Source organism: Triturus cristatus, chromosome 8 (genome assembly GCF_964204655.1).
Source record: "Triturus cristatus chromosome 8, aTriCri1.1, whole genome shotgun sequence".
NCBI lineage: Eukaryota > Metazoa > Chordata > Amphibia > Caudata > Salamandridae > Triturus > Triturus cristatus.
The window spans coordinates 133,353,100-133,372,932 of NC_140591.1; the positions used below are offsets into that span (position 1 = coordinate 133,353,100).

The 19,833-nt window shown below is 46.3% G+C and overlaps 1 protein-coding gene across 2 annotated transcripts in view; it reads left to right on the forward strand.

Annotated features, from left to right (window-relative positions):
• The window catches only part of LSAMP (limbic system associated membrane protein), a 1,027,936-nt gene that overhangs the window by 425,268 nt on the left and 582,835 nt on the right, over nt 1-19,833 (forward strand). For both annotated transcript variants that reach the window (XM_085621152.1, XM_085621151.1), the window contains exon 2: nt 13,039-13,271. In XM_085621152.1, coding sequence (XP_085477278.1) covers nt 13,039-13,271 — 233 coding nt within the window. The remainder of the gene's footprint in view (nt 1-13,038; nt 13,272-19,833) is intronic.

The window sequence follows — 19,833 nt, forward strand, 5'->3', positions numbered from 1 at the left end:
CTGCACATTTGCCCCAGGGGGGGGACGGACTGGAAAAAGCGGAGAGGGCGGAAGGAGGAAAGGGGGTGGACAAGGGAGAAATACACAACATGAGCTGGTACAAGTAGGACACGCTTGGAAATTAATCCGAGCGCCGCTCTCTCGTCAGAGAAGACGCGCCAAAGAAAGAGGGGGAAGCCAAGCGGAAAAGCGAGAGCAATTCATGTTCCTCTCATTCCAAAGTGAGAGGTCCGGGTGATTTATGGCCCCGTCACTGGGGCTCGAGACAGCTCCTCCCAGGAGGAGGGGGTGGGTGGCCCCTGGTGCTCTGAGAGCTTCCTTATCCTGGCGGGATGCTGCCTCTACCTGGGCTTCCGGCCTTTCTTAGGACGCAGTGTGCGCTCTGCCTTTAGTAAATCATTGTTGATTCAAACACAGGCGGAAATGAGGAGCACGAGCTGGGCCAAGAGGCTCTTGAGCTGGAAATCTGTGGGCAGAGATATCGCCAATAACACTCCGGCTGCTTCCAGGGGAAAGTCTTTCATTGGCCTGCAGGTGATCAGTGCTCCATGGGAAATGCATGTTGTGGTCTGTGCCCATGTCTCTGTGGGCAGAAGGCCGATGCCAGAGAAAAATACCTGTTCCTTGGCATTGTTATCTTAGAGACCTGGGGTTTCATGTGTGTGGTTTGCACATATGGCATAGACGCCTGGTTTCATGTGTATTGTAATTGTATTGTATTGTAATTGCATTTATATAGCGCTTACTACCCCTGACGAGACGTCAAAGCGCTTTTTCGGTGAGTAGCACGCTACTCGGGAACCCATAAAGGATTAGTGGTGAATAAGTATAGTGAAATAGGAAAGTGATTAGAGTGGTGGATATGTTAGTCAGTTATTTGGATTGAGAAGGATAGTGGAGGGAGAGAAAAGGGAAAAGGGTTTGCATTTATATCGCGCTTGCTACACCTGATGGGGTGTTGACGCGCTTTTTCGGCGAGTAGCACACTACTCCGGAACCCATAAAGGATTAGTGGTGAATTCGTACATGGCACACACCCCAGAATTGTTGTCTACAACACTTTGCCTCCTGGGACTTGTTGTTTCCTTTTGCCCACTGAAAGCCTTAGCGTGGAGTTTCAGGCATCCAAAGGTTTGTGTAGGCTGAGGGTGTGGCCATGACATGCATCCACCTGGCTGCTTGGCTTTGTTTCCGGCAAGCCCTGTGTCTTCCCTACTATGTAGATTTTTACTATGCAGTGGTACAACCCATACACATTTCATATATAACAAAAGCGCTTTGGAAGAGTCATCGATTTTACTTCGCAGCCTCGTATCTCTCACGGGGTCACCAACATCACCGGATCAGGTGACAGAGTCGGTAAAATCCTCTTCATTCCCGCTTTTCAGTCACAGACAGTGTAAGGTGGAGGATTCCAATGGGCATAGAAAATGGCTCCATTTTCAATTTGTGGTAACTCTGCTGGATGTGCCCGTCTCGGACATCCGGTGTGTACTGGTACCTGCGATTCAGTGTTCGGGACACTGTACTGAAGGCGCTGGCCACACTACGGTTAATCAAGGGAAAAGCCCAAAATGGTAATGTGTTTATGTGGTCATCCAAGTGAAAGTTAACTAGAGATCTCAAATATCTAAGAGATGAGGGCCAAGGTAAAGACTGGTTTTGTTCAGACCTGCTAAATCTTGCAGTATTTAAAAGGCACTCTTGTTTCCCTTTTTGGTACATAAAAACTGCATACCACAACACAGTATATCTTAACACTGTAAAAGGCTTTCTGAGGTAAGGAGCGGTTATTTGTTAACAATAATAATGCTGAACTCCAGCTAAACTCCAGCCATTGCACCTTTTCTCAGGTGTTGAAGGGCGATTGCACCTTTTCTCAGGTGTTGCAGGTGAGGGACAGAAGTCATATAGAGAAAAAGCGACCACCCCCCCCCTTGATGTCACCCAACGAAGCATCAATAATTGCCTAGTCTAAAAATCTGAAAAGACATAAGAAAGATAGAGGAATTAGTATAGCTGTAGACTACAGGCACATGATAACACTAGGGCTATCATATACAGGCACTCGTTGAAACTATGGCTATAGAGTACAGGCAGTGGACCAGTAATATTTTATACGGGCACTCGTTGACAGCATGGCCACAGTAAACACACACTCTATTACACCAGGGCTATCATATCCGGGCAGTCATTGACACTGTGTATAGTATACAGGCAATCAATTACACCAGGACTGTCATATTTGGGCAGTCATTGACAGCATGGCTATTGTATACAGGCACTCAATTACACCATGGCTAAGAGGCACTTGATTAGACCAAGACTATTGTATTAGGGCAGTTATTGACACCGTCAATATAGTATACAGGCACTCAGTTAAACCAATTCTATCATATATGGGCACTCGTTGACACCATGGCTTCGGTAAACAGGCACTCAATTACACCAGTACTAGCACTTGTTAACACCATGGCTATAGTAAACAGGCACTCAATTACACCATTACTATTAAAAACAGGGACTCATTGCCACCATAGCTTTAGACAACATGCACTCGATTACACCAGGGTTATCGTACACAGGCACTAGTTGACACCACGGCTTTTATACATGAGAACTCAGTGACACCTAAGCATTCATAAAAGGGCACTCGATGACACCAAGGATGTTGTATATGAGCTCTCTTTTACACCATGATTATTGTGTAGAGGTACTTGATGATTCCATGACTATTGTATATGGGCACTGGTTGACATGAGTGTTATTGTATATTGGCAATCTGTGACGTTAAAGCTCTTCTATATGGAACTCAATGGCACTACCGATGTTGTATATAAGCTCTCCTTGACACCTCGGCTATTGTTGTAGAGGCTCATATTGAAACCAAGACTATTGTATATGGTCAGTGGTCTATCATATTCGGGCACTCTATGACTCAACAGCTATTGTACACAGGCACTGGTTGACGGACACAGGGTCTATCATATATGGGCACTCTGGTTGACAGACATGAGAGCTACCATATATGGGCACTCTATGATGCTAGAGCTATCGTATATGGGCACTGGTTGACACAAGGGCTACCATATATGGGCACTCTATAACTCTAGAGCTGTCGTATATGGGCTCTGGTTGACGGACATGAGGGCTACCATTTATGGGCACTCTATGATGCTAGAGCTATCGTATATGGGCACTGGTTGACACAAGGGCTACCATATATGGGCACTCTATAACTCTAGAGCTGTCGTATACGGGCTCTGGTTGACGGACATGAGGGCTACCATATATGGGCACTCTATGAACCTAGAGCTGTCGTATACGGGCTCTGGTTGACGGACACGAGGGCCACCATATATGGGCACTCTATGACTCTAGCTAGAGCTGTCATATACGGGCTCTGGTTGATGGACATGAGGGCTACCATATATGGGCACTCTATGACCACAGGCACTCAATAGCACCAGGGCTATAATGCTCCCATCTAGTCCTATTCATACCCGTTCCAAGACTTCAATGAGGCTGCACTTGCCAGACCCATTAAGAAGAGGGCTGGCAGAAAGAGAGACTAAAGGAACGGCAGAGATACATTTGCCAAGGTGACTAAAGTGGCTGAGGTCACAGAAGTGTCAGTCAGCACCACAGACCAGGTGTCATCGCGAGACACGTGTAATACTGGCCTGGCGCTTTTCGCAAAGCCGACCAGCAAATCCGAGAGCAAACAGCCGCTTTGACATCCCCTTCGTGGCGCGAGGGCGAGGCGGCCTGCCCGGCAGCTCCTGCGTCTGAAGTATTTGTCGAGGATTTAGAGGCGGCGAGGCGCTCAGCTCCGGGTAATGTGCAGGAGCCGAGATCCGCGCCTGTCCTTTCGCTCTCCGCCCCCGGACTCACTCCTCACAAAGCCCCCGGTCTCCATCCTCGGCTCAGGCAGAGACAAGCGTCTGGTTATTTGATAAAACCCAACTAATGCTCAGACGTGTATTACAGAAAGATAGCCGGTCGGACGGTGAAAAGGCTGACACGCGCACCCCTCGCCCGCCCAGCGGCCGCCATCTTGTAATTATGCTGCAGGCTGAGACATAATTGCGCCTATAAAAGAGGTTATTACTTTCCTTATCACAAGTGTCATCTAATTCCCTTCTTAAAGGCCCTGTCAGCATTCCCCCGGTGTTATGCCTGCACCCATAAAATGCTTGTCCATCTGTACAGCTCACATTGTAAACTGAGCTGCCTCTGGGCACCAGTACCATATACTCCACTTAATGTTACCTTTATAGAAGGAAGCAAGCCCTGCTAAAATTAAACTCCGTGCCCATCAGTTTCCAGTTCATTCTCTACAGCAGGTGCATTAATCCACTGAGATGTTGCTGTAGCTCCTGCTGATACGTAGGACATGATTTAGAGGTTGGTGGATAAAATACTTCAACACAAACGTGACGGTGCCTTAGCACTTGTGCTACGTCAGCTGAGATCCCTGTCATGTATGTGATGGAGCAACCAACCCCTCCAGCAAACTCTAAGCCAAGCACATCTTTTTGGGTGCTTTTAGTTTGTTTCTTCCTTCCTTAAAGAGCCTTTAGCGAGCGCACATTCACCGGTGGGTCTCCTGTCCTTTTAATAAGTTGACTATTCTAATGGTGTGTTAGGCTTGCACCTTGGAGAGGCAGTTTAGTGCGTTAATGGCACTGCCTTCGCAGCCGTCCTAAATGCCAGGTGGTTCTCAACCAGGATGAATACTAGGGGCAGATTTACAAGCCCCGTGCGCCACTTTTGCGCCGCCTTTGCGTCCCTTCTGTGACGCAGCGGTGGCGTAAAGCTAGCGCTATGCTGCGGGGGATTTACAACGTGATGCATCTAGGGAGATGCGTCACGTTGTAAACCCCTGCGCCACATGAAACCTGCGCCAGGTTTCATGTGGGCGTTCCGGCGCAGGGTGGGCTTTCCAGCGCAGGAACGACTCAGAAAAGTGCCAGAGTGAAATCTACAAGATTTCACTCAGTCACTTTTCCGACCCCGTTGCGTCAAAACCTTGCACCTGCTTGAAGCAGGCGTAAGGTGTGACGCAACATGCGGAAGATAGGCCAGGTTGGCACAGTGCTGGAGTTGCGTCGCACCCGCGACACAACTCTAGCACTGCGCCAACCTTACGCCGGCAGATGCGACACACATCTGTTTATCCTTGCGCCATGATGCGCCGCATTGTAAATGCGGCGCATCTGTGATGTGATCTGTGCTGATTTGCAGGGATGCGCCAGGAAACGTAAATCTGTCCCTGGGTGTCAAACATAGGTCCAGGATGCTGCATACTCAGGTGTAAATAGTCAATACTCTAATTTCAGAACGCTTTGTGTAAGGTGCAGAGAGCATGGACATTCACTCCTGACCCTACCAGGAGACTTCAGATATGGGCACATATTTTTATACATTAAGACACGTCCTGTCCTGGTTCTTCTGGAGTCCTCACAGTTGCTCTTCTTGAGGGTAGGGAAGCACTGTGTACTCCATGTCACCGCAGTCCAATCGTTAGGGAATAAACAATCTTGCTAGCTCACCCCAATGGTCAGAACTTAGTAGTGGGTGTACCTACCTTAAAAACCTCAGTTGATAGCTTTCACCCTTGACCTCTACGTAATCTGAGGTCTGAAGCATAGCCGACCATCTGATTTGGTACCCACATTTCTAGCCTATTCCTCCAAGATGTCCCCATGGCTCAGCATCCATGGCCAGGGAAAGGGGAGGATGCTGTTGTTATCACTGCTCATGCACGGAGACAAACGTCAGTACTCTATTAAAACACAACGATGATCTGTGCGCTCAAATGTTCTATCTCAGTGGCACCAACATGTACACAATATGCAATAAAAAAGCTATATATAGGCTATACATATATACAGTGAAAACCGTGCTCATCTGCAAGTCATCTGCAAGTCAACAGAACAGTACTAACCTTTTACCACTCAGGCACAGTTCAAAAGCAGCGCTTAATTTGAGCTGGTAGTTTCCAGTGCTGGGCACCGGCACTTAATTGTCAACACCAGCGCTTATTACTGTCTGCCACATGAAGGCGCTGGTTAGCTAATTTGAAGATGAGTACAACAACAGTTTTTTAATAATTAAATATACAGTAAAAATGGCTAATACCTACTACCCAAGCCTTTCTTACTGCTTTGTGGTCTGGAATAGTCTGAATTCTCACACTTATAGGAGTGTGATGGTTAGTAGTTGTGTTGATAGTGTCATTGGCAACACTGTCAGGGGGGATATGTGGTGCAAGCTGCAGTGGCCTCCTTATGAGGGCCCTGGCACTTATTTTTTCACAAATTAAGCACTGCACAAAAGTTACCCATATTGATGTGCAATAGTCAGATGATGCCTGTGCTCGCATACTCCGACCAGTGCCAACCGCTGGCACGTGCCACACACCAGTGGTAGCTTCTCTCATGCCCACATCAGGGCATTCTGTATATAAAATAACTCAGAGGCACATGCGCTTGCAAAAAGAACGACAAAAAGCCCTGGGGCACATTATATAAAATATTGATTACCATGCTAAGAAAATGATATACAAACAAATTAATGGTCTCTAATTAGAACATGGCGGGCAGACAATACATGCGTCAGCCAATCAGCAGGGATCTCCATCACGCACTGCGGCAAGCGAGGTGGAGTGCCTTTGGCAATAACACAGCTTCTGCTGGTTACCCACCTGCATCCCGCAGTAACCACGCACCAACTTCTCAGGGCTTGGGCAGAAAGTACCATTCCTGCGCATTCCTGTAAACTCAGATGATTTGGGTTCTTTGTCACTTCCGGTGTTCCTGATTTTTATGGCAAAGCGTGGCCCCCTCTTGGGCCTTGTGAAGAGGGTGAACCATTTATTACTGCAAAAAGAAAACTGGGCACTCAGAGGGAAAATAAGTGCACAAAAAGGTGCAAAGTGATCGAGGCTGAGAGTGAGATGACACAATGTGGGGAACATGGAGACTGCATCATTTGAGGAGCTGGTTTCAGGTGGGGTCCACCATCACTCATTTTAGGGGACCAGAACTTATTTTTCTCATCAAAGTTTGACCCAGAGCAAGAGAGAGGAAAACACAGAATGGCGAAAGATGGAGAGAGAGAAAGATGGCAAAACAGTGACAGAGAAAGAAAGCAGGGATGAAAAAGAACCAGCAAGAGTGAGATAAAGAGAAAGGGAGTGTCTGGTGGATGAAAGAAGATTGAGGTGGATTCAAGAATAGGCAGTCGTGAGTTTCAGCACCCCTGACACTGGATAGCGCCGGCCAAGGCTTTCTGAGCAAAACCTTAGGCCCGCCACTTATTCGTTTTCAAACTAAGTACTGCATGGAGAGAAGTCGTCTGTGCAATGTTGGTTAGCTTTTAATCAAAAGTGAACAACGTCATAAGTCAGCAGGATTGTGCAAGTAGTTAAGCGGGTTAATACAAGCACAGAACAGGCGGTCAAATACGTAACTTGTAGAATCTATTCATTTTTCTAATGATGCCTATCTCTTGTTCCCCGTCGTCCCACTTCCTGGGACTCTCACTCACAGAGACATGGGCTCCAGCTTTACCCCTGAGTGGACTCTCTCAGCTTGCATCATTCACATACGTCAAGCACAATCTGATTTAGGGTACGCGTCCAGCGCACCTGGCTTGTATCTCAACACATGTACGCTACCTTGGCGGTGGCCCATTCTCTTGGGGTCTATGGCCATCTCTTCCACTTACCTTACAAATGAAAGTCTGGGCACCACAGCCAGGCATGTATCTGTACCACAGGAAGTCAAGGGGCCCACAATACATGCTAATGAATATACTCCCCAATCGGCCAACTACTGGAATGTGTGGTTGGATCTACGTGGCATCGAAATGAAAACGTTCATACGCAGGTTGTCCTGGAGTAGAGACTTGCTGAAATTACTTAAGGGAATCAAGCTTTAATCAGTGGCAGCTAGCTGGATATAACCAGGACCACTGGAACTATAAGTCAGGGGAGCACCAAATTCTGCAGTAGGGTTGACGAAATTGCGTGGCAAAAAAAAGCACATTATACGGCACAATGCAGCACATTTGTGATACTATTATTTCGTTATTTTAGGATTTCTGCACATGGTAATAATGGCTGGGCAAATATTACACATCATTAGTACCAGTTTAAGAACCACATACAGAAAAAAGCAAATCAAAAATGACCAGCTAACCTTTGCAATGGGCCTTCCACTGCGCGCAAACCCACGTTGCCACATTTTTAGTAAATTTGTATCCATTTGAGTTAGAAATAAAAATGGTTGTTTGCTAAAATCAGCAGATAATTCAGCAGATGATGGGTTGTGGTAAATAAAGCAAATTTATAATGAAGCAAAAAAAAAACATTGACCGCAGAACCACATAATTCCAGTGGCCCTGGATATAACATAGAATTACCAAGGAAGGGAGAGTGGGGAAAGCTTCGTGGAGCAGTAGTCACATTCAAGGGCAGCAGAGGGGCAGCAGACATGAACTGTTCAGCAGAGTTAAGTAAATTATGCGGCAAGTTATGCTTTAACTAAGTGTTCTCTCTCTCCGTAAAAAACACAGGTCCTCAGAGCAATATAGTAAACTTCATATTTATTATGTTTATGTCGGAATAGAAAATACTTTTTGATTTCAGACAAGGGCCTTTCAGAGATAATGAACATATTTCTGATCCCTGTAAGGTCTGCATGCCCTGTTGAAATAACTGCTGCTTTGAGAATTATGCCTGCGATGTGAACAAGAGTTTCCTCTGAAAGTGAAACAATAAAAATCAAAACAATAAGAAATCTATCTACCCTCTTTAACTTACAGTCAGGAATTTAAAATGTTTTTTTTCCAGTTGCACACACAAGACACCCACCCACAACACCGCCAAATGGAGATGTTTACTCTATCTGGGCAAACCTCACCTCTTTAAATGATGTCTGATCACAACAACCAACAGCTAAAAGAGACTAGTTAATATTGGTTAAGTCCCTGGCGCAGCCTTGAGCCCAATGTGCACCAACTGTAATAACTTTTGGTCCATTTAACCCAGATACCTTTTTTTAATTTTGCAAATTCTGCAGCCAATGAAATATTTTGTGATGAGTGGAGAAAATTAATATTTGCAAAGAAAACAATGTGTATGAATAATTTCGTTCTTCCAGGGACACAGAATTATGTGATTGTGGGGCTGTGTTTTTTTGTTGCATAATTATAGATATGCCACACATAACCCACCATCTGTTGCATAATCTGTAGATTTGAACAAGAACACAATTAATTTGTAACTCAAATGGTTAAAAAGTTGCTAAAAACGCAGCCACACATGTTATTGCACAGTGGAATAGCCTTTGCACAGGATGACTGGTCACCTGTTTATTGCTTATTGCTATATTTAGGTTTTAAACGGGCACCAATGAGGTTGAGCCAATGCCCAGACATGGTTAACAGGTGTACAAATGGCAAAATAATGAAGTAATATTATTAAGAAATGTGCCGCATTGCGCTTCATAGTTTGCCTTTTCTTGCTGCATAATGAGGTCATCCCTGCTGCATAAGTTGGGTCTCCACTGCCGCATAATTCCAGTGGCCCTGTTTATAACCCACTCCAGAGCTCCTTACACCTACGAAACCCGATGCGCATGGCGCACCAGAAAGGATGTCACAGTTGACCCATGATGGGACTTCCAAGAGCAGGCATGCGGGCGGGGACGTACCATCACCCACACCCAACCAATGAATGAGCTCCTCTGACTGTCCAGGAAGTGCACTTGCCAATCCCACCCTTTCATGTTTGAAAAGCAGGAGCTCAACTTGTGTTGAAGGAGGTGCTTGAACAGTGCTGCATAATGTTTGGATTAAGCTGCAGTAGGCCAGACAGACGATTTGTAGTGATGTTTGAAGTTGCCGGGCGTGGAACCAGGACACGGGTTCAAATCTTGTCTTTTGCCACCCCAGAAAGTTGTGAGAGGATTTGGAAAGTCCTTTCTCTCTCTTTGTCTTGTTTCATCTGTCGACAAGACGTGATTTTGAGTTGGACCACAGTCACTCCTGGCGTTTAGCATTTTGTGAAAAACGGGACATTTACCGTATCTATGACTTTTTAACTCCCTATGGTTCCCTATAGTTGAACGTTCTAACTTGCTGCAATATTTCCTACCCCCCCCCCCCCCCCCCCCACCCCCACGTTCCACATCCGTTTAATAGTAGTATCCAGCCTGTAATATAGCCCCCAGCGCCGGGTGTGCATCTTTTCACACAGGAGCAGCTGGGATTCGCTCAGTACAAGGTCATAATGTAAAGATGATTTTCACAAACACAAAAAACCTTGAAGAAACCGGTATTGACTTTTCCCTTGAAATAAAAAATGGCCATGCCGCTGCCTGTACTTGTGCACTCTCTCAGGCTGAAACCTCCTGATGCCGAAGTGCGGAGAGGAGGGGTGAGATGCTGCCCAAACATCTCAACTGGATCCGGTGCTTCCTTCTAAAGTCTGTTGCATCAGCACCGCGCCCGGGGTCCCTTTGTGTTCATTGCCGCCTTCTGTTGTAGACAAGGAGATGCTGGGGGCTGTTTCAGCCTTTCCCTGGGATACAAAGACTCAAAGATTGGGTTTGTTGTTTTTTTAATGAGTAGAGTTGCTGCGTTTGTGCAATATTTACTTCAGGTGTCAGTGAGTTCAGGCTTCAAAGTGGCTGTGCCTTCACAGGAAGACAGGCAGAGACATCAAGGCAGCAGGGCCCCTATTACCGCGGGAGGAGGCTGAGGGGCCAGATCTGTGCTTCTAGCGGGGAATGTTGAAGCGGCAGACCCCTGCTTCTGGAGGGAGAAAGCTAAGGGAGCAGAGCCCTGCTTCTAGCGGACAGTGTTGAAATGCCGGAGCCCTGCTCCTGGAGGGAGAAAGTTCAAGGACCAGAGCCTTGCTTCCAAAGAGAAGAGGTTGCATGCCTAGCGCCCTGCTTCCGGAGGGAGAAAGTTCAAGGACCAGAGCCTTGCTTCCAGAGAGAAGAGGTTGCATGTCTAGCGCCCTGCTTCCGGAGGGAGAAAGTTCAAGAACCGGAGCCTTGCTTCCAAAGAGAAGAGGTTGCATGCCTAGCGCCCTGCTCCTGGAGGGAGAAAGTTCAAGAACCGGAGCCTTGCTTCTAAAGGGAGAAGATTGAAGGAGGAAAAAGGTGGGATTCCTAGAGCCCTGCTTCTAGAGGGATAAAGTTGAAAGACCAGAGCCTTGCTTCCAAAGAGAAGAGGTTGCATGCCTAGCGCCCTGCTTCCGGAGGGAGAAAGTTCAAGGACCAGAGCCTTGCTTCCAAAGAGAAGAGGTTGCATGTCTAGCGCCCTGCCTCTAGAGGGAGAAAGTTCAAGGACCAGAGCCTTGCTTCCAAAGAGAAGAGGTTGCATGTCTAGCGCCCTGCCTCTAGAGGGAGAAAGTTCAAGGACCAGAACCTTGCTTCCAGAGAGAAGAGGTTGCATGCCTAGAGCCCTGCCTCTAGAGGGATAAAGTTGAAGGACCAGAAGCTTGCTTCCAGAGAGAAGAGGTTGCATGCCTAGCACCCTGCTTCCGGAGGGAGAAAGGTCAAGGACCAGAGCCTTGCTTCCAAAGAGAAGAGGTTGCATGCCTAGCGCCCTGCTTCTGGAGGGAGAAAGTTCAAGGACCAGAGCCTTGCTTCCAAAGAGAAGAGGTTGCATGCCTAGCGCCCTGCTTCTGGAGGGAGAAAGTTCAAGGACCAGAGCCTTGCTTCCAAAGAGAAGAGGTTGCATGCCTAGCACCCTGCTTCCGGAGGGAGAAAGGTCAAGGACCAGAGCCTTGCTTCCAAAGAGAAGAGGTTGCATGCCTAGCGCCCTGCTTCTGGAGGGAGAAAGTTCAAGGACCAGAGCCTTGCTTCTAAAGGGAGAAGATTGTAGGAGGGAAAAGGTGGGATTCCTAGAGCCCTGCCTCTAGAGGGATAAAGTTGAAGGAACAGGATGAGGGGCAACTACCTTATTTCCAGTGTATATGTGAAGGGTTACAGGTATGCTTCTACAGGCATACATCCCTGATGGAGAACATTGAAGTGCCACGGCCCTGTTTCTAGAGGACAAGGGGTGGAAGACCACAAATGTGCTTTAGTGGAGAATCATGAGCGGCTGCCACCGTGCTTCAAGTCAGAGAAAGTTTAAGGGCCACAAACCTGCCTCTATTGGGAGGAGATGAAAGGGCCCCAGTCCTGCTTCCATGTATTTAGCAGGAGAAGGTTGAGGACACACCTCTGCTTCTAGAATTAGAAGGTCGAAGGGCCACAGGATAAAGGGTCACCGTCCCGGTTCCAGTAGAGAAGGTGGAAGTCGGAGTAAGTTGAAAGGCCACAGACTTGCCCGTAGTAGGAAGAGGAGATGGAATAACTCCAGCTCTATTTCTATGGTTGTAGTGGGTGAAGGTTTAAGGGCGACAGCTCTGCTTCTACGTGGAGAAGGTTTAAGGGTCACCATCATGCTTTTAGCATTAGACGGTCAGTAGGTGATGGGCTACGTCCTTGCCTACCGTGGAAGAGAGATGGAGGTTCTCACCTCTGCTTCTAGTGGAAAAAGACAAAAGGCCAGAACTGGAGGACTAGGACGAGGGCACAGATAGCTCAGGGTCACTCTAGCCAAAGACATTCACAGGTGACACATCATTTCTTCTACAGGGTGGTGGGACCACATCCCTGCATTTAGCAGAGGTCACTCAACTTTTATTCAAGAGCAAGAAGGCTGACGTCTGTCGAGAGTAGGGCACAACTGCAGCAGTCCTTTTTCTAGAAGACCACGGGCACTACAGCCTTTACTGTAGTAGGAGTAGGGTAGAGGCGCCACAGTTCTTTTTCTAGTAGAAGAATTGATCACAGCTTAATTTTGTCTTCAAGATAGTGATACGGTGATATTAAAAGAGAAAATTTGACTGTCAGATACTGCTATGATTTTACTTGTGTACAGTTTGATAACGCACTAGCTGTTGGTTGCTCAATGTCTGAACCCACCTTTGCTGCCTGGCGCTAATTGAACCCTATTCCTTCTCTCCAGGTGCTACGTGGAAGACACCAACTCTAAGGTAGCTTGGCTGAACCGCTCAGGCATCATCTTCGCTGGGCAGGACAAGTGGTCCCAAGATCCCCGGGTGGAGCTGGAGAGGCAAACCCCTCTGGAATACAGCCTGAGGATCCAGAAGGTGGACACTCTGGACGAGGGTCCCTACACCTGCTCCGTGCAGACGCAACAGCACCCCAAAACCTCACAGGTGCATCTGATCGTGCAAGGTAAGACACAAGGACTGCCAGTGCAGACCGAGGGATGTCATATTAATGTCCTGCGCAGGAGGGTTGTTTCAATCCATTTGTACACATCACCAGCAAACTAATCCATATTTAACACAGCAACTTACTTGAACTTATAAATGTAGTGTTGTGCTTTGCATTGTATACAAGTTACAAATAATAAACATGCCAGATTCTGTGAGGCCATTTGAATCCCCAACAGGTGACCTGTAATTCAGAGAGGGAAGCCTGGTTCATGCAATGTAGGCTGCAGGATGAGAGGGTTACGCCCTTATCTTCTATCACTCCTGAGTGGATGCCATTGAGGGCTCGCCGTGGTGGTTCTGGCAAGAGCTTCATTTTTTTCATTTCCAGTGGATCCCATTCTTTCAGATCCCATGGATCCTACTTTATGAGCATTGAAGCCTGCCTTTATTTATCGCTCCGTATGTAATAGTGGCTGTAAGCCTAGCTGGGAAGCAGCGGAATGTTGGGCAGCAGGCGCGAGCACCAGAGTACGACTTAGAATGTTTATCATGTGGCAGGCAACAGGTGAGTATTGCATTGAGGGGGAAAATGTCCCTGTAGAGATGCTTCTTCAACTTGTATTTGAATTGCAAATTCAGATACAGGTCTGAAGTGGATGGGAATGTTGTTCCAAAGAGATGCCACCCAGCTGCTGCCGTCTATCAAGCATTCTCATCCACCAATCAAATATTCACCCGTCCTTCACATAAGCGCAAAGTCTTGCCAAAAACAGTGCCCCATATCTAGTTTTCATCCCAAGAGGGGTCTTCCAATGATCTGCCAGGCTTGAAACTTGGACATCTCTCACTGCTATGGATCACTCCCATGTGCAATGAGTTCTGGGTCAGTCTGGAGTTGGTACTCATATGTCAAGGGGTTTTCTGCCACATTTGTTGACATGCTGGCTGTCACTTCCAAAAATGTATTTTAAACGATGAGAACAAGTTAGGTGCCCCATAACTGAAAGTTTAGGCAGCCAGCGAGAGGGGTGTAGGGACAGAGGGGCATATGTATCAACATCACCATTTGCGATTCTCAAATAGCGATTTTTAAGGAATCGCTATTTGAGAATTGCAAAACGGGATGTATTTAAAAAATTGCTAACTTTTTGTGATTTCTTAAAATTCCTTAATTGCGATTAGCAAATTGCGAAATCGCAATTAAGGAATACCTGCCCATTCATTCCTATGGGCCAGGAGACCCATAGGAATGTATGGGAAGTAATTCTCAAATTGCGAATCGCAATTTGCTAATCGCAATTTGAGAATAATTTCAAAGGTGCAAGGGTGTCAAGATGACACCCTGATACACCCCTGAAATTAGCATGTGTGGTCATATGGCGCACATACATGCCCTAAGGGCATGTATGTGCGTCACGTGGCACTTTGTAAAATTACAAAACGTGCATTTTTAAAAGAAATCGCAAATTAACACCAACTAGTAGTTGGTGGTAATTTGCGATTTCTTAAGGATTAATCGCAATCCTTTGGTGAGTGTTACATTTCATTTAAGAAATCGCAATTTGCAATTTCTTAAATGCTTACGTTACGCAAACTTAAGAAATCGCTAAATTAGCGATTCCTTAAATTTGCGTTGGGAATTTGCCTAATACATCCCGTTTTGCGAATTTTTAATCGCAAACGCTGTATTTTGCGAATCGCAGCGTTTGCCACTAAAAATTCGCTTGATACATATGCCCCAGAGTGACTAGGCTCTACTAGTTAGGACACACATATGGAGAAGCACAAAGCAAACAAAGACAAACAAATCTAGGTTTATTGTGTAGCACAAAAATTACAAATTTTAATCATGCCAAGCTCTGTCACGCCAGCTGATGCCCATGTGTATTGCTCAGAGTCCATCTCTTGCATAGATTTGTTCCCAAACTCTTATGCCTCTTCTGCATTTCAGACATTTTGTAATTATGTTTCTTGGCTTGACTTAGCGTTGCCTATTTCATAGTGCAGTAGTGCATCCTGTTGCAGCTCATCTCCTTTGCATCTGCCACATTTTGGCTCTTAATGCCTAGACTTGCTTCGTGCAGTGCTGCAGGAGGTTGCAGTTCATCTCCAGTACACATCCCACATTTTGGTGCCTAAGACCTGGATTTCACCTCCTACGGCTTGCCAAGGTGTTATTGGTTGGATCTAAGTAGGGCTTCTCGTAGAAAGCCGTCTTCATGTAGAAAAACCACTACGTGACAGCTAATCTCTGGATTAGGCAACACCCTGCAAATACGTGGGTCAGTCTAGAATCTGGTGGGCTCGTGTCCTGAGAAAAATGCTGACCAGTCCTATCCCTACACAATTGAGAGGCCGCCAATGTCCTATAGGCCCCCTCCAAGTGCAAAAAGCCAAAAGGTGCACTCATTTGTGCACGAGCACACACACACTCCCAGACATGCACTGGCACACACACATAGACGAGTATACACACACACATATACATACACCAACCCCTGCCCCGCCAAGCCCTACACTGCCCATGTTGCAGACTTGCCCGCTAAAAGTCCCAAGGCTTCTGCGATCCTCCATAAATGGCTTACAGGGCTACTGGGTAGGGTAGTTCACAATGCACTCCCCAAAAGACAAACAAATACCATTTTCTTTTTGGAAAGTTACCAAAAATGAAAAAAGAAAGGGCTAATTATTTCCAACTGGAAAACCGTGGAAGAATCATTTGTTTCATGTCCTTGAAGATTCAAGTGGTGTGGCCAGTCCAATTATTTCTGAGCTGATGCTCAGGACGGCTTTTCATAAATTCCTGGCTGTCCAAATTTGCACTGTTCGCTGCTACCCATCTTCTCTCATCTCTTGAGGAGGGGAAGGTTGAAATCATACAAAAGCCTTTCTTGCCAAAGAGCTGCGAGACTGCCTTGGGGCAGGTTCATTTATTTAGGCCTCGTCTGTAGCCTGTAGAGTTCTTGTGACATGCCTTTTTATGTCTCCTCTTTTTGTCAGCATGATAGCACCTAAGGGAATATGCAAATTCTGCGGAAGCAGGGGGCAGGAAGCTTTTTAATACCATCCACAAAGTCGGACATAGAGCCTCACTTTAAGGTAGGCGGCCTGCCCGCTGAAGGGATGATGTGGAGGAAGAGGTACCTAGACCATACGAGCTGCACCCAGACTGTCTAATTTAAAGTTGGCTGCTCTCTGTGGGGTCAATTTTCCCCTAAAACAGCTCTCGTGAACATTGCAAAATGTGTCTCTTAGATGAAATGGTCTGTCTGGCCAGGTCTGCGAAACCATGGAGACATGGTGGACTATTGTCACGTCAACATGTCCGCCATAGTGGTGCTATGTCTGAGGGCAGACATCCAATGCAGGAAGTCAGTCTTCACAAATAACATAACTAACTTTACCCACTCGCTGGGAGTTTTTTTGAAAAGCGCTGGGGATGTTTCAGTACAGTTTGTGTCTGGGATCGCCATGGCGATCATGGACTGAACGGATGCCCTTCCCACTGAAGTAGAGTCCAACGAAACAGTGCTTCAGTGTCTGAAATGCTGCATTGTCCATAGAAAGGTAGAAACTGTGCCCATGTTAATAAACGTCACTGCTTCCCTGCAAAGAATCAATGAACTCTGTACCTCTCTGATCAATGCAGGGGTTAAATCACTGACTCCTCCCCATGACTGCCCCAGCTCCACCTCTCCATCGCCCCGCCTATCCACCGCCCCGCTCCTCCACTCCCCTCCGGTGCTGGTCTTCAGCAAGCTGCAGGAAGTTTGCAAAGTTTCTAAAATAAAGTTGCAGCACTCAGCTTGAAAAATGAAGAAAAGTTTTTTAAGTCCTAAGCAAATCAAAAACGTTCATTCTTTGTTGGAAATTTGGCATGTCCTGCCTATTGATGCCTTTCGTACTTTCCAGAAGGCTTTTCCTTATGTAAAATGCAAAATGCATCGACAGGGAGCGCCCCCAAACTGACAACAGATTGTGTATGCTGGGCTGGATGAGTCCTAAACAAAGTAATCCACTAAATTATTCAGCACATCTATTTAAATGCTTGAAGACCTCTTTCTGTCTTTCCATACATTTTTACTTCTTATCCATCTTCAAAGTTTGATACATTTTTGAGGAATAAAAAATGTGTTCTTTTTATGTGCCCAGGCTCCCAGTATATTAACATAGCTCCTCTATGGAGTCATCATGCAGATGTGCTCTCTTCACCTCTTGTTTATTTGACACATGGTTTGCATTACTTTTCTATAGGGCGTGGTTGTGTTTTGCACATTCTGGGCAGGGCACACATGGGTTCAAGGGGACAACACAGAGAAGGACTATCCAGAAGAAAATGACGTGCTTCGTGAAGAGACTTAAGTTACGGTTGGAAAATGGGAGCCGAGACAAAGCTAGAAATGGGTATTTCATAGAGGGCAAGAGCCGAAGAAATTGGTGAAGTGAGGGTAAATATTTTTCACCAAGAGATTTGTACAGTCCATATAGTCTATTAGGAAGGGAGTGCAGGGACAGGAGTCAAAACTGATGAAGATTGTTTTCTCTGTAAGCTTGCACAAGGAAAAGAGAAAGCAGTATGTTTTTAATGGTTAGGAATAACAGAAAATGTGAATTGTGAGGAAAGCACATTAAGTGTACAGCATGAACTTCAGTTGAGGTGGACAGATGGTCACAACCAGGATTTGAGTGTAATCAGCTGTTTAAAAAAAGTCGAGGCTTGAGACAAGATCAGCAGCAAGGCTTACAGAAAAGATTCAAAATGTGTTGATTTAGTCTGTGTTTCAATAATTGGCTTTTATCTCACACAAAAGCACTTACTTTACAGACATGTATATCTGCCAATCACTAGGCATGTGTGCATGGCTTTTGTGAGCTTGCATCTATTCCCTGAATTACTGATACCAGAATCATAACAGAGAAATACACCCAATAATCCTATTGACTCCTAACATAGAAACACACCTATTCACACTATTGCTAGTACAACTTCACAATCCAAATAAAACTCTGGTATGTAATCGAACCATTTGGAAAAGTCATCCCGGATTATCGAAAGCACTGCAGTGTTTCAACAGTGGCAGACTGGGCACTTTGACACCTCATCAGGGGTAGCAAGCTCTATATAAATTGAAACCTTTTCCCTCTTCTATCCCTCCACTATCCTTCTCAATCCAAGTAACTGACTAACATATCCACCACTCAAATCACTTTCGTATTTCACTACTAATTCACCACTAATCCTTTATGGGTTCCAGAGTAGCATGCTACTTGCCAAAAAAGTGATTCAACGCCTTTTCAGGGGTAGTAAGCGCTATATAAGTGCAATTACAGTGGCATAGCTGCCTTATGGCCGCCTGTGGCGGTCCCTGCTTTTGCCACCCGGCGGCGACCCCATTGAAGAGCATGGGGTGCTGGCAAGATTCGGCAGTGATTGCCACCCCACGACGGCCGAAATGTAGAGCGGCAGGAAGGAGCGGGAGAAGACCTCCACCCCCAAAACCCTTAGCACCCCCCCAGCTACGCCACTGTGTAATTACAATACAATACCATGAAGCTCCTAAAAATGGTCCAAGTGGTTGGTTGAGGGATACAAGGAAGAGTTGCGGAGATTTTATCTATTATGCTTATAGATTCATCTAATTTGTTTTTGCTGGTCTGAAGTGACTGTAGGACATCTTTCTGGGGATAAAGTTTGTGTTCTCAGAGTATCTGTTCTTTAGGTCTTATAGAAATATTTTCCCAACAAAAGGGCCAGGTGACATATATTGGCATGTATGATTCGCTAATCTGTACCTTCAGAAAATGATGAGGGTGCAGACATAATTGTACCCAGTAATTACCATGTGCGGTGCTCTCCTCACAATTTATAATTCCAATCCTCACAATAAGGGTTTGCACAGGGGTTGGAATTGTTTTAGCCCTCTTGTGATCAGGACCTCAGAAAATAATCAAGCATGCTTCTAGGCTCAATGTGGTTGGTTTACACTGGTCCCCACTCTCAAAAAACTACTTCCTACATAATGTCACGTGCATGCCCAGCACCGGGGCTCCACACGGTACAACACCAACTTCCCATGGGATGCACTAACACTACAGGCCTGCAGGGCACCTTCTGTGCGGTTCTTAAATCCCTGCATTACTAGGGTAGTGCGTGCATGCATACACCGCCACCCTCAGTGGATCAACAACAACAGGCAGGGATGTCACAGTGAGGCGGCCATACTGACCCCTTCCAGCCCTACAAGGGCTTAGCCGAGGCTCCTGGCCCTGCTCTGTTGCCTACAAGCCAATAGACCCGGTTCCGGCGGGAGAACCCCGTTTTTAAAATCCAAAAAAGCCTCTATGTTGCCTCTGCTTCAACAGAAGTCAACGGGGGAAATAAATGCTCGCTATTATATGTTTTAAATCTCCCACGTTCCTCTTGTAAAAGGTTGGCATGGATGCTGTTAGCACCCACCTCTGGTGGGCGGATGATGGCGGGCAGAGGGGGCGCGCGGCCACCACTTCACTCTCTACGCACCAGTAAAAACCTTGACCTCTCGACTGAAACTGCCAAGAAAGCCACCAATTAGCGCCAA